Source organism: Oppia nitens, unplaced genomic scaffold (assembly GCF_028296485.1).
Source record: "Oppia nitens isolate AA-2021 unplaced genomic scaffold, nextdenovo-longstitch-racon4-pilon3 scaffold2_pilon_pilon_pilon, whole genome shotgun sequence".
Lineage (NCBI taxonomy): Eukaryota > Metazoa > Arthropoda > Arachnida > Sarcoptiformes > Oppiidae > Oppia > Oppia nitens.
The window spans coordinates 2,723,793-2,741,035 of NW_026533210.1; the positions used below are offsets into that span (position 1 = coordinate 2,723,793).

Below are 17,243 nucleotides of genomic sequence, written 5' to 3' on the forward strand. Positions count from 1 at the left end.
CAAAAATAATTTTTTAAAATTAAGCTAAAACTTAAATATTTGTTATAATTATTATTTATATTATTTTATATAACTAATATCAAAATTTTATCTAAATAATACAATACACATAATGGATGTCAATTAGTTTTTTACGTTTAGTTGACGGGTGCTTAGTGTCACTGGTTTATGTTGTGTGTGTGTGTGTGTGTGTGTGTGTGTGTGTGTGTGTGTGTATGTATGTATGTATGTGTGTCTAGTTTATAGCTTAGTAAAACATATTCAAGTGAGAGATATACAGTGTATATCGTATATACAGTTAAAGGACTGTCGTCTTAAGATATAATAGTCACTGAAAAAAATATCATTTGAGTGAATGTGTGTTTCCCGGAATCAATTAAATTGGTTGAGTAGTCGGCTATATATATCAATATATATAGTCTGTATATTATGTACTGTTATATATCAATAGTTAAATATATTTTATTTCTATATATACAGTATATCAATACAGAACCAGAATTACATACTTTATTTGGTATTTTGTATTGTACTCTACCGTGTATTAAGAAAAGATAATTATTATATATAAAAGATATCTCTCTCTCTCTCTCTCTCTCTCTCTCTCTCTCTCTGTCTCTCTCAGTCTTTCTCTCTCTCTCTCTCTCTCTCTCTCTCTCTGTCTCTCTCAGTCTCTCTCTCTCTCTCTCTCTCTCTCTCTCTCTCTCTCTCTCTCTTTAAGACATACTTGAATCATATATACAAACGATGCTTATTGTCAATAGTGGTTGTTGTCCCTAAAAAGTTATTATATAATATAGTGGATTATACTGTAGATAACATTATTTTGATAATATTTTTATTTCATATAAAATCATAATAAAAATTTAATCAATGTAAACTTTGTTAATAGATTTTTTCTTTTGGTTTTGTTTGTTTTGTTTATGTTTGTTTATAGTGTTGCTTAAAATCATACTGGTGATTTCATCCAAGCAATTATTTTAATTTGTTTTTTTTTTAAATTATTATTGATTACACATAATTTATTAATTTAAATCAATTATTAAAAAAATTGTAACTTTGTTTCTAACTGAATGCTTATAAAAATTACTTTATTTGTAAATAAAAAAAAATAAAATAAATTAATAATCAACAAAAATTAAAAATACATACAATAAAAATAATTACACAATCTATTGATATATAATACTATAATATTTACACTATATGTGACGTGTTTTAAAAATATTTTTATCTCAAAACTACTATATTTATTGACATACAGTATATTAAATTAATTGGAGTTTTGAAATATATTAGATTTGTTATTTGTTAAAAAAATTATTATTTGTTTAAAAATGAGTGATATCATTGTTGTTGTTAATTATAAAATATAGTACAATATATATATATATATATATATATATAAAGAGTTTTTTAGCGACAAAAGCTTTTTAAAAATATTTACCCTTAAAAATAGTTTAGCAAATAGACGTTAATAACATCTAATATTATAATAGATGTATTGTATTTGATAGTCAAACGGAAATCTTAGAGATTTATATATAAATATATATATTATTTTTAGAAAAATTATTTCAATGAATTTATAGTTTTTTCCACTATTGTGTCGACAACATAAAAATATCTTTATATATTTGTATATCTATTTAAAACCCTTAAAGCAATTGAAGCAAACATTTTCCTATAGAAATATATAATACAAATATGTGAATCCAATACTGACTCTGTATCGTAAGATTAATTTTATGTGAATTTAACAAATAAAACAAAAAATATACAGTAATTTTGTATGATTTGAATAGTCATCATTTTCACTCACGTAGTCAAACATAATATAAAATTTATTGATATATTATATTTAATTTATAAAGATATTATTATTTTTTATTTGAAAAAGAAACTGCTATTTATAGTATAATTTATAGAATAACATTAAAATATATCTATTATTAAAATTTTTCATTATTTATGTGAATTATTTTTAATTTTCTCTTTTATATGCAAACAGTGTTTATTTATTTTTTTACAGTAGTTTTAATTAATAATTTAGCTTAAAGTTATCATTAAATTTGTATAGCTAATACAGGTGCAAAAAAACTAATTAAAAATAAATTATATTATATGATTTATGAGCATTTAATGGCATTATATGTAAAATATAAAAATCAATAGCAATCCTAACGTATAAATAAATTTATATTTATTATAATGCATATTCACCACCATATTTGTGCATTGATTATAAATACCAATTTTTAAGACAATTTTAGTCAAATCAAAAGTGATAGATATGCCTGTTATTAGGGATTTCGATAGCCTATACATGTGTGATACCAACAACAAAAAAACACTACTGGTGTCAATCAAATGCCATAATAGTTGAGACCACAAACAACTCAAAATCATTGATAGATAGATAGAGAGAGAGAGAGAGAGAGAGAGAGAGAGAGAGAGAGAGAGAGAGAGAGAAATGGGAAGAAATATTGGTTGCATTTAATCAAATATTTATCGATTTTAATGTTGTAAACAAGTAAATCACTGCTTATATATACTGTAATATATACTATACAATACTAAACTGTATACCAGAATTAAAATAAGTGCTTAAATTCAAATAACTGTAAGCGTTATAATTATATTTATATAAAAAAAATCTCAATTCTATTTCAACAATTTTATTTGCAATATTTTAAATAAAATATAACAGTATTACATATAATATAAAACTTGGAAAATTTTATTTATTTATTTTTAGTAAAAAAAATTGTCTATAAATTTAATGTGAATTTTAAATGTTAAATATTAAAATTTAATTACCAATACTTACATAAAATATATAAAATACAATTTTATTTTTCGCCAATTTAAATTGTTTATGCATTGAAACAATTTGACGACACAATACTTGCATAATTAACTAATCATCAATGTATAATAATTTATTTTAGTATTTAAAAAGCAAATTAATTTATAGTAATAATGATAATACTAACTAAAAAATAAAATCAGTTTTTAAAAACCATTATAAAACTGTTAGATGCTATTATACGAATAAAATGAGTTATAGCTACTAAAATAAATATATATCATTAATAGATATTATATTTGAATATACATATAGATTTTTTATACAGGTTTGTATATATATATATATATATTGTTTGTTACACAATGTATATTATACCAATACAAATACTGTTTTTTAAATATTAACAATAATTGTAATATTGATGTCAACGAGCATTGAGACACAATTTAACTGTTATATGTATTTATGTAAAGAAAGAGAAAATTTATCATTTGAAAACAAATCATAATAAAACTAATAGCAATGTGTCGTTATGTGAGCCTAAATGATAGACTTATTGCTAAAAATGATACCAATTAAACATAAATTTATTCATACAATATATAGTGGAGAGAGAGAGAGAGAGAGAGAGAGAGAGAGAGAGAGAGAGAGAGAAATGACAAACTATTATTTAAACTTTTGATATTATTTTTAATGTCTTTTTTTGTACTTTTATATTATTTGTATTACATTTTTCTGAGTTTTTTTTGTACATTAAACAAATGTCATGTCTTTCTCTAAATATGGCAATTGAATATATTTTATTTAATATATATATATATATATTGTAAGCTATATTCTAATTTAATTTTTTGAGATCTAATATTTTCAACAAAATAGCGACAATAAACTTGTATTATATTTAAAGTCATTACTATTATTATTATTACATGTAAAATGTCAATACTAATGTACATCAACTGACATTACATTACAAAATGTATAATTAAAAAAACATTTTTGATATTATACATTTAAAAAATCAATATCATATTATGTAATTAACAAAAAATATTAAGTTTACTATTATGTTGAAATTAATAATTAAATGATATGTTTGGAAAATTTATCAACTAATAGTAAATGTTCAAAAAAAATTATTAATATAAAATAATTGTTATCAAATATTTTTTTTAAATCTAAACAAATTAAGTATATTAAGAATTTCATACATGTTTATAATGTTTTTATTTAATTATTTGATTATTTAATACATTTCAAACTATTTAAAAATGATAAATTATATCAAATTTATTATTATCACTACTATTATTACAGTATCATTGTTTAACAAACACAGAATACATTTATAGTTAAATATATGTAATAATAATAATAATAAGACACAAAAAAAACTAAAACTATAAAGTCTTTACAGTAAATATTCTGTGAGTTAGTTAGCTATAGATTTTAGCAGAAAAAAAATCACTTTCACTTCAGGGGCTATAAGATAATGTAATAATAATAATAATAATAATAATAATAATAATAAGTAAAAGTGAGTAAAACACATAGTAGTTGTGTTAAAACAGTGTGTCATAAAAAAAATACGACTGAAATCGTTAGCTAAAGTCAAATAAATCACTTTTATTTTATTTTTTGTTGGTGTTGTTGTTGTAAACTAACACTGGATTCCCTGAAAAATAAAACAATACAATAAATTTATAGTCTCCATATTTTTTGTGGGGGGACACACACACACACAATATAATTTGGGTAAAAAAAATATTTGAAGTCAAATATAATTTCAAATAAATTGGATGATAGAAAATAGATTTTTGTTATGATATTTGTAATAATGTGAAAACAATATAAGGTATAGATATTCAAATAATGTTAGATAAATAAAATTATTGCTATTTTATTATGTTAAAATATACAGTATTATTTATAAAGATTATGTATTTGATTATGTTTATTTCTGTATATATATATATATGTGTGAAATATATAGAAATAAATTTGCATAATATAAAATTTGATTAAATGTAATTATTAACTATATTGTACAATATTGTATTAATACAATATGTTAAGCATATTATAGTTAAATATTTTAAACAAATTATTAATAATTTTGAGTAAGAGATAGAAAATTAAGATAAAAAGCATTTTCATATTATATTTCGTATAAAATAATTATTTTAATAAAAATAATAACATGAATATTGTATTAAATATGATAAATTAATTTTAAAAATTTAATGCTAAAATACATAATGTACATTAAAGTATAAAACTAAAAAAATAAGTTATTGTTAATTATATTTAGCAGTAGGTTATTTAAATTCAATAATTATAATAAAAATAATAATTATCGTATAATTTGACTAAAAAACAAAAATATTTAGGAAAAAAATATATACACTATAGTTTTAATTAATTAAATATAATGTACTTATATTGTACAGTAGATTAAACTACAAAATTTATATATTTAAAAACAATTATATAAAATATAATTTTAACATTTAATAATATTTTTTGTATTTATGTTAAACTATGTAAAATAAACTTTTATAAATGTACAATTTTTTAAAAATTTTAACAATTAGAAATAAAATACATTAATTATAAAGTTAACTACTCTAAATTTAAGTTATTTATAATTATAATATAAACTTTATGTAGAAATTTTAATGTTAAACTTATAATGAATGTTACCAAAAAATGCTGCTATATTTAACTTACAAATATAAAATAATTTAATAACACACACACATACATACATACACACACATACACACATACATACATACAGACATACAGACACACACACACACACACACACACACACACACACAATACAATACAATACAAATCTCAAATATAATGTTTTTATTTTTAATGGAAATTCTTAACTTTTGGCATTATATGTAATTAAAATAAGAAAGACAGTAAAAATGTGTGAATTTAAGTGTATATAAAAATGTGTTCCGCTATTATATAACTTATATATACAATTTATTTTATCTACAAAATATATATATATAGTATTAATGTAAATGCAATGTATAATATAAATGCCTAAATATAATAGTCTCTCTCTCTCTCTCTCTCTTTCTCTGGCAATGTGTGTCTTATGTATAAGATTGTGTCGTATGATTGGACAATAATTCATTGACAACAACATAATACCAGTCATTATATAAGCCATTGAATTCTGTGCATAGAATTTGATAGCAGAATAACACATAATACAAATAAAATTCATGTCCTAAAAAAACTACAATATATTAATACTATAGTATATATTCATTGGCCAATACATCCCGTTTTTAAGAGTTTTTTTCTGATCATAACTATATATATGTATACAATTACTATCCGTTGTTGTCTTACTCAACACTGATTTATATATGTTATAATATAGAAATAGTTTCTCAACAACAAAAAAATTATATACCACACTATTATCAGTTTTCATATACTCTATCTATCCATTATGTGGATTACAAATTGATAAATATTTTAATAATTCATATAAATGTATGAATAATAAAAATAGCGTCCGTTTGATTGACTTCCGTACTTAACATTACATTAAAGGTCCGACATTTCAAATTGAAAGGAAAGGTCTAAATGCATGCCATTTGTTTGTGTTGTTTAGGATATTAGATACTAAAATATGTATTGATTTATTGCTAATACAGTAGTATTAAGAATCAAAATAATAATAATAACAGATTAAAATAATTAATTTAATTTAATATAATAGCTTATATAATTATATAAGGTATTATATTTAATTTATATATATATATATATCCCATTAAGATAAAATTTATAATGTATATAAATATATTTTAATTGTAATTTTTAATGATTATATTAATAAAAAAAACAATATCAATCTTTTATTTTATTTATACTAAAATTATTAATTTCATAATAACATAAAGAATAATTTTTATCATTCACTATCTAGAATATAAATATAAAAAACTTAATTATAATAATTAATATTTTAAAAAAATGTTACTACAATATAAACGTATAAATTATTTTATACATTATCATTTTATTGAAAAAGATAAAAAAATAAAATAATTTAATTATACGTTATTAGCAAAAATGAATCAAAATTTATATATATTATATTAATAAAATAATAATTTTACTTTTATTAAGGCAACAATACTATATAATTTATATATATATATATATAATTTTAGGTAAAAATGTTTTATAAATGATAAAAATATAATAAATTAAAAAGAGACAATTACTATTATAAAACTTCTATTGCCATAATTATTTTTATCATTATAACTAATGGTACTATTACTATAACTTACTAGTAAATAGTTTGTGAATAATAAATCAATTAGAAATATATGATCTATAAATATAATAAAAATATATTTTATAACATTGTATAACAAAACAAAATTAGGAATTTTTTGTTTCGCAAGTTTTACTGTTGTTAAGCAAATGTCTGTTAATACCCATCATATAATGTACTGTACAATACAATTGGCATTTAATATAACAATTTTATATATCATATATAAATCATTGGATCTAAACCTAGAGACTCATCACTTCATCCATAAGCCGTATGGAGTCTCATATGGTTTACTTAGAAAATGCCAGCATTTTTATACTTTATAAGACAAACCTATCTCTCTCTCTCTCTCTCTCTCTCTCTCTCTCTCTCTCTCCATCTCCATCTCCAGTCTCTCGACAACTTTATTATTGATTTACATATCATTTGTTTACAAATAATTTTTTTGTTATCAATTTTTTCACACAAAAAACATTTGCATAACTAAATCCATTGTTATTTTAAAAGATTTGTGTGTGAATAACACAACAACATATTCACCAATACAAACAACAACAACAAAATATTGAGTGCTGTATGTGTATGTGTATGTGTATGTGTATGTGTATGTGTATGTGTATGTGTATGTGTATGTGTATGTGTATGTGTATGTGTATGTGTATGTGTATGTGTATGTGTATGTGTATGTGTATGTGTATGTGTATGTGTATGTGTATGTGAGTGTGTGTATATGAGTGTGTGTGAGTGTGTGAGTGTGTGTGTGTGTGTGTGTATGTGTGTGTGATTGTTGTGATTCACAACTTGTGAATGCAATCAATATAACCGGTTAATGCAATGCCATAGAGTTTAATCAAATTTTAAAGTTGAAAACAATCTAAACAACAAACAAAATAAATTGAATAAATAAAAATACTTCATTACTTATGGTAACCACAAACACACACACAATATATTATAAAATTATATAAATCATTAAATTTTGTGTTAAGTTAACCAACAAAAAAATACTGTAAATTTATTTGAATATACAATTATTATGCAACTGTTAATATCAAGGGTTGAACAAAAGCAGGGTTTTCTATTCTAGTGGGGGAAAAGGTAAAAGTGAAGTGGGGTACATATAAAAAATGTAAAAATATATACAGTATATACTATTAAAACTAGATTAAACTTAATAAATTATTATGTGTGATATTTTATGAAAAAAATGAATCCATAAAGTGGTTGAAAGGGATATACAGTAAAATTGATTTTTAAAAAAAATAAATATTATATAAGCATTAGTTTTATAATATTATATACTTATTAGGTATATACATAAATATTAAAAACATTTTTATACATATTTATTATTATTATATTATTATTATTATTTGTGTCTGAAATAACGAAAAAAAGTTGATGACATGTGAAAACACACACACACACACACACACACACACACACACACACACACACACACACACACACACACACACACACACACACACTCACTCATTCACTCACTCACTCACTCACACACTCACATTTACATACATACTTTACATAGAAACGTATCAATTATTTTGTAAATATATGCAAATTACAAATCACACGCTGTATTAACTATAAATTTCAAAAAACCTATTTCAACCATTTTAATATATTAATATGACTATACACTATATAGTATAGTATACAGTATATCACTAAAACCAATATTAAAAAATGGTTTAAAAATCACATTTTTGTCACGATTGTAACTATCATATATGCAAAATAATTCAACAACAAAAAAAACTAATTCAAAATTTTATTATATACAGTATTAGATAAGTTTTTATGCATTAAAATCTACATAATATTTTTTTGTCACAAAATAAGTGTACGCAAATAATTTTATAATAAATAAGATATAATTTTTTATCATAAAATAATTTCTACTTAAATATTTTATACATTGTTATATATATATATATATACCTTATTATATTATATAGAATATATATATTGTCATTATAAAAGCAATAAAATCTCAATTATCAATATAAAAGTATTAAACAAAATATATTTCTATTTGATTGTAATTACAGTAACAACAATCAAATGATAAAAATATGTGCAAAATGTGTAATAAAATTATTCAAACTATTTTCTGTAATTTTCATGATAATAAACGGTAAGTTATTTGATGTTTCAAAAACTAAGTGCTTATCAAATAGGAAAAAATAATTACAAATTGTTGTATTACATTGTTGTTATTTTGTATACCAGTTAATATATAAAAATTTATTTATAATTTTTGATAATATATAATACAATACATTGATTGCAATGCAAAAACTCTTATTTAATTTGCAAGTCTTTTTATAATAATTATAATAATAATAATAATTTTTTTTGTAGACATAAATAGCATATTTATCATAGTTTGCATAATACATTAAAATAAAGAAATTCAAATTATAATTTTTAATAAATGTTTGTTGCTTTTTAAAAATATTTATATACAGTATATATTCAAAGATATTTGTCGAGTGATAAGCAATTTATAGTTAAATAAACCAATTTTAAAAAAATATTTATTTGATTTTTAAAATACAAAAAAATATATAGCGTAAAACAAATACTATTGCTTGGTGTATTTTTAGACCATTTAATATTAATTAAAAAAATTACTTAAATATGATTTACAAATGCATTATAATTTAATAACTTTATATAAATGATAAAATAAATATTTAATTTTATAATGTTTAATTAATAATAAATATTTATGATTATATTTCATAAATAATATTTGATTGAACTGCATTGATATTTTTAAAAAAAAATTATTATTAACAAATTATAACCATGTTAAAATGAAATTATTGTCACACAACAAGTAAGTATGATATACTGTATTTTTTATATAACTTCAAAGTTCAAACATATAATGCAAATATAATAAATTGTCTTATTTAAATATAATAATTGCATACAATGTACCATTGGTTCTCAATTTTTATTTTTTATAATAAATGTAAATAAAGTTTTATGTATATATAATTTTAGAAATAAAAAATTTAGCTTAAAAATTATATGATAATATTCATAATATGTATTGTATGATATAATACAGTACAATGTAATATATGATATATCATTTAAATTTTGCTGAAAACCAAATGAAATTTGAAATATATTTAAAATATATTACTGTATGTATATTTGAAACTTAATTTTTTTCATATTTAGCTTTAGGGCAAACTTTTCGTTCAATACTATATTTTATTTGTCGACATTACTGTATATTATCACATAAATAGATAATACTGTAAGCACTTAGATACTCATCATGTTATACACTGTTATAAGTTTAAATAAATAAAAAATTTTATATACAGTACTATCTACTGCAGTGTTTAACGTATTAATATTATGTTTATTATGTATAATATTTAACAACAACAACATAATTCATATTTAATAACAATATAATAATAAAAATCTTGTTATTATAAAATTTTATAAACTAATACTTAATTTAATTGAGATCTTAGCCACAAATTTATTTTTATATTTACAATATTATTAGTTGAACTATTTTATATAATAAAAAAACAAATATTAATTATAATAATATTATTATTAGAAAATAAAATTTAATACTTTATAATAGTTGATTATATTGATGATCATTAAAAAAAATATTATGTTTGAGTTATTGTAAATATAATAACAAAAAAATTAAAAGCTAACTTTACAATTAAATTATTTAATATACATCATTGAAACTATAGGAAAATATAGTTGGTTTTGAATTACATATAATTTAATATCTCAAGGATCTTGTAAATCAAATAAACGCATCATATATATATTGTAGTCAACGTTTACTATACACAGTATATAACTTTATATATATATATATATCTAAGATACTAAACTATATATAAATTATATACTCTCTCTCTCTCTCTCTCTCTCTATATATATATATATATATATATATATTATAAGTTATCGTATAAAATATTGAATTAGTGAAACATTAATAACTGTTTTTAAATGTTATTGAATTACACATCAAATATTCTGTGTATGTACAGTATGTGTCTATCTGTGTGTTAGTATCTGTGATACAATAATAATTATGACAGATAAATATAATTGTCATAAAAAACTAATTATTTCTATTTAATTTGTTATACAATATTTTTTTTATCTTATATGAGATTGAAGCCTATTGATACAAAGTATTACAAACAATATCTAATGATGTCTAAAACTTATTTATTTAAAAATAATAAGCAATTTTTTTGGGTCATATAAGCCATTGAATTCAATATTGATATAATAGATATTGAGATAAAAATTAGATTTTCAAAAAAAATTGTGTGTAACATAAATATAAATACATAATATTTCTGGTGAATCACATACACAAATAATTCTGTGATTAATATTAAGTAATAATAATAATAATAATAATAATAATAATAATATTAAGTAATAATAATAATAATAATAATAATAATAATAATAATATTAAGTAATAATAATAATAATAATAATAATAATAATAATAATAATAATAATAATAATAATAATAATAATAATAATAATAATAATAATAATAATAATAATAATAATAATAATAATAATAATAATAATAATAATAATAATAATAATAATAATAATAATAATAATAATAATAATAATAATAATAATAATAATAATAATAATAATAATAATAATAATAATAATAATAATAATAATAATAATAATAATAATAATAATAATAATAATAATAATAATAATAATAATAATAATAATAATAATAATAATAATAAAGAAATAATAATAATAAAAGCAAAACATAAATTTAATGGATTTCTCTATTTGTGATTATATTATATAATTTATTTACTATTAACAAAATTGCTATTATAAATGTGTGTATATATTAAGTGATATTTGTTTGTTTCTTAGTTATGTTATGTACGGTATAGTACAGTATATAAAATATGTGATGTAAAGTTGTTTGACACTTAACACATGCATAAAAACATGCATACATATACAATATAATTTATATATATATATATATATGTGTGTGTGTGTGTGTATATACAGTATATATATATAACTATTTATATATATATATACTTTATCTGTAATCTTGATAATAATGATTAAAGAGTGGAATCACTTAGACTACAATCAATTGTGACAATATATTAATATATTGAAAACTTAGCTAGTGCATTTACACTTATTTAATTAATGTTCTAATCAATTAATCTAACATAATGTATAGATATTTTTTCTAATATTTTATATTACTTTTGTAAGTTAATGTATAAGAAGTTTATATTAAATATATATAGAAATACAAGTTTTTAAAAAATATATGAATTTTAAATAAAATTGTAAATAATTATTACATCAATAGTCTTATTGTTTGTTAACTAATCAGAAAATATATTAAAGAAATGGTTTGATTCTTAGTTTTAATGTCTATTGTTGTTATTGTTGTTAAAATTGTTGTTAAAATTGTTGTTAAAATTGTTGTTAAAATTGTTGTTAAAAGTGTTGTTAGTTACCAAAACCAACAACAATAATACACATACAAACACATTGGCAAACATATAATTAAATCGCAAGAGATTTTCATTTCATTGAATTAAAATGTTTTAGTTGTTTAGTCGTTGTTCAACTCAATACACATTTCGCTATTAAACTAATCAAATATTTTTTTTCTTGTTGTCGTCGTTTATTAAGTTTCATTTTGTTGATTATTATTATTATTATCATTATTGTCTATTCATATAAATTTTTATTATATAAGCGCTTAGTATGTACAGTATGTGTGTGTGTGTGTGTGTGTTTTATTTAGATGTAATGTTGATTTTGGACATAAAATTTTATATTGCGTGCATTATCAATAAAAAATTCAAAAAACAATATTATTTTTCAATATACTTGTTGTGATAAGTTGTTGTTGTTGTTGTATCTAATGAATAACAATAACATGTGTACTAAATTGTATATAAATTAAATTAAAATAAAGTATAAATATTGCATAACATTGAGACACTGTACATAATGTATGCTTAATAATACATATATATTTATACTGTATAAAGTAAAAAACACTTAACACTTAGTTTATTAAACTAGACTAACATTTTATGAGTTAATCCTTAAATATATTATAATTTATAATGGATTTAGAGTTATTGAATTTATGATAATAATATTTTAATTGTAGTGTATATACTGTTGTTTTCTATATGCAATGTATTATTTTTTGAGTGTAACTTATATTTTATATTATCATACTGTACATACAGCATATTAATTTATACATATAAATTAATTAATTTTAAAACATGACTACATATTAATAAATATTAAAACAAATAGATTCCTCAAAAAATTAATTAATAATGATTAAATTTTTAGCATAATTGTTTGCATTATTATAAATACAGCAAATATATATTATTTATTTTTATATAATCATTGTTACTATTAATATTATATACTGTTAATGTTTTAAAAATGTTTTTTTATATGAATGATTTACATAATAAATTATTTAAATTAATAGATTAGTTTTTATTTACCTGTTGACACTATAAAGTTTATTATTTGTTTGAAAATAATAAATTGCCTCTAAAACTAAATTATAAATTTATTTCAATATGTATTCAATATTAATATTGTATACAGTATTACACATTTGATATTTAAATAGAGCCTGAATTTTTGCACTTTTAATTAGCACACAAAATTAATTAATTAACTATTTTTTTAGCTTTATGTTTCCACTTGAATACAGTTTGAAAATTTGTTTTCGATAAATTAATTGATCTAAAAATAATTTTTACACTTTAATTATATAAAACACTATTTTATTATATATATATACCTATTAAACTTCAATTATGCAATCTGTTATATAGAGTATTAATTATCGTAAAAAATTGATAAAATCATATCTTAGCATAAATCACATTATTATATTTTAGTAGTTAATATTAATGAATGAATCTAAAATTTTTATCTATAATTTATTTTTTTATACAAATTATATAAATGTTACTTAAATTAGTTTAATATTAAATATTAACTATTTTATCTAATATTTAACTAAATTATCTGAAAAAAATCAAAACCACAGTAGTTATTATATATATATATATATACAAAATTGTGTACAGAATATTCTGGTTATATCTTTTTTTTAAATTTAAATATAAAAAATATGTCAAACATAAATCAACATTATATACGGTAAATAAATTTTTTAAAAATTAAATAATAACAAACAAAACCAAAAAAATACAAATATTTTTTTACCTGAATTTCATGCATTTCATGCTGTGATTTGTTGTCCACTGATAGCTCTTCTTCCACTATTATCTCTTGTTTTTGTTGTACAGTTTGATAGTAAACCTGTTGTTGAATATATTGATGTCCTCTATATTTACTATTGTCTTCACTATTGATTTTCTCTTCTTCCACCACCTCTTCTTCTTCTTCTTTTTGTTGATACTGTTGTTGTTGTTGTCGTTGTTGTTGTTGTCTAACAATTTGCTCGGATTTTGTTTGTTTTTTATTATATGTTTTCTTTTCCTTCTCATACTTGTCCTCATCGGCATCGGTATCGGCGGCGGCGGCGGACACGTATTTGGGCGAAGATTTGGATCCGAAGCATGAAAGACATCCACAACAACCACATGAAGCCGTTTCGTCAGAATTCACGGTTGACTTGTTTTTAGTCTCAAAAATTGCACAAAACTTAATGTAAATAATTTTGATATCAATGATTTATGTAACAAATTATTTATTATAAATATATAATAAATCAAATTATATAATACTTATTATATTTTTAATGATTTAGAATAATTGTTAGATATTAAAATCAAAAATTATAACTAATTAATTAAACATACAGTATTTTAAACAATTGTGTTATATATTTAATAAATAATTTATGTACACAAATGTTTTTAATTAAAATATTATATTATTTATACTTTTTTATATATTAATAATGTATTTGTATGTAATTTAAATCACACGAACTTCACATTGAAAAAAATCACTTGAATTAAAAGTAAATGTTTATTAATGATTATCACAATTAAAACATGTGGTCATTCATTCAACAATAACAAAAAAATGTTAATTCATGTGAACTATTGTTATTTATAGAATCAATTTTAGTTTTATCATGATAATTTTCCATAAAATAAAATTATTATAAATATTTATTAGTCAATTACAATAAAAACTAAAAATAGCATTTAGTTATAATAATAATAATTTAAATACCAAAATTATGTTTAATTATATATTTGATGATTAAGATAATGATGATGTAAACTAGTTTATTAAGTTTATTATATACAAATGTTTATTTTTTTGTTTCAAGTTTTAATATATTTATTTATATACTAAATAAAATAATTTAAAAGTCATAATTCAAAAGTATATAATAATAATTATATTATATATTAATATAATTAGTTTGAAAATTGAAACTATTTTTTAAAATTAACTATTTATTTAACAACTATATACACATGTTTACAATACATATTATATCAATATATAAGCGCATAAAAGTATAAATTAAATTTTATAACATTTGTAAGTAATGTTTTATTTATTGAATATATTGAATAATAAAATATTAATTACACCATTAATTTAATAATTTTTCATTTTAAAATTATTATTTATTTTAATAATAAAAATAATTATATATTGAAAAATGTGAGAATCAGTTGCTTTTTTTTCTTTGCCAACTGAATACATGTAGTCGTGAGGAGCGCTTAGAACACAGTGTTTGAGAGAAACTACTGTGTCTTTCAATGTAATTGTGTATGTATTGAATGATATGGTATGGATTGTATGACAACACACACATACATACTATACATACATACACTCATATACGCATACATACTGTACAATGTACATACATATACACACATACATATACACACTCATATAGTTATAATAAACACAACATTGCCATTCAATATCAAGCATACAGTCCAATATTACTGGTGCAAACCTTAATCCCGAAGTACTATATGCTATTGTATGGATATATGTATATGTGTTTGCGCACAGTCTCCACAGCATCCGATAGGCACTACTATCTACCCGTGCGTCAGCTAACACACACACACACACACACACACACACACACACACACACACACACACACACACACACACACACACACACACACACACACACACACACACACACACACACACACACACACACACACACACACACACACACACACACACACACACACACACACACACACACACACACACACACACACACACACACACACACACACACACACACACACACACACACACACACACACACACACACACACACACACACACACACACACAATATTATTGCCATCAGTTCATACTAAAAGTATATTATGCACTGTTATGTAATATGAAAATATATAGAAAATTATTTTTATTTTTTTCAAACAGAATCTCAGTGTTTAGTTCAATATTAGAGATCTGGTAATTGAGCCCCGGGTTAGTCAGAGAGAGAAAAAAAGAAAATACTTAATATAATTACTGTAATATTAATACAGTATTATTATTATTATTATCCTAATTGTAAGTGTACAGCAGTATCAGTATTAGACAAAATATTTTTTTACCATTACTACCATAGAATTTATTTTTTTTAAATATACAGTATAACCTCAACAAATGCTAATATATACGGTATTTAATGTACTAATTTATTATATATTAATATTATATATAATACATATAATACAATATTATATATAATATTATATATTTTATATATATAAATTATAAAAATATTTATAAAAAAATTATTATAAAATATATTTAACGGTTATATAAATTTTTTTTTATAAATCAATTACCTGTTCTCATGTTTTCTAAGTTGAATAGCATATGGTTTCTTAAATATACAAATTATTGATTATATAAAATCTAATATTATTAACTAAATATTTTACTGTAATCTTAAAATTAGCTTTTTTTAATAAAACTAAACTATAAAATAAAAATAAAATAACAAAACCAATTGTATTCAACA

At 20.1% G+C, this 17,243-nt stretch overlaps 2 protein-coding genes across 2 annotated transcripts in view; both read right to left on the reverse strand.

Moving 5' to 3' along the window:
- Positions 1–16,075, reverse strand: part of LOC128955595 (ras guanine nucleotide exchange factor R-like) — a 39,005-nt gene extending 22,930 nt beyond the window's left edge. Inside the window, exons 1-2 of the mRNA XM_054301268.1 lie at positions 16,070–16,075; positions 14,472–14,912 (exon numbers count right to left, since the gene is read on the reverse strand). Of these exons, the coding sequence (XP_054157243.1) occupies positions 14,472–14,912; positions 16,070–16,075 (447 nt within the window). The remainder of the gene's footprint in view (positions 1–14,471; positions 14,913–16,069) is intronic.
- Positions 1–17,243, reverse strand: part of LOC128956278 (40S ribosomal protein S3-A-like) — a 195,722-nt gene that overhangs the window by 40,738 nt on the left and 137,741 nt on the right. The gene's annotated exons all lie outside the window — the stretch shown is intronic.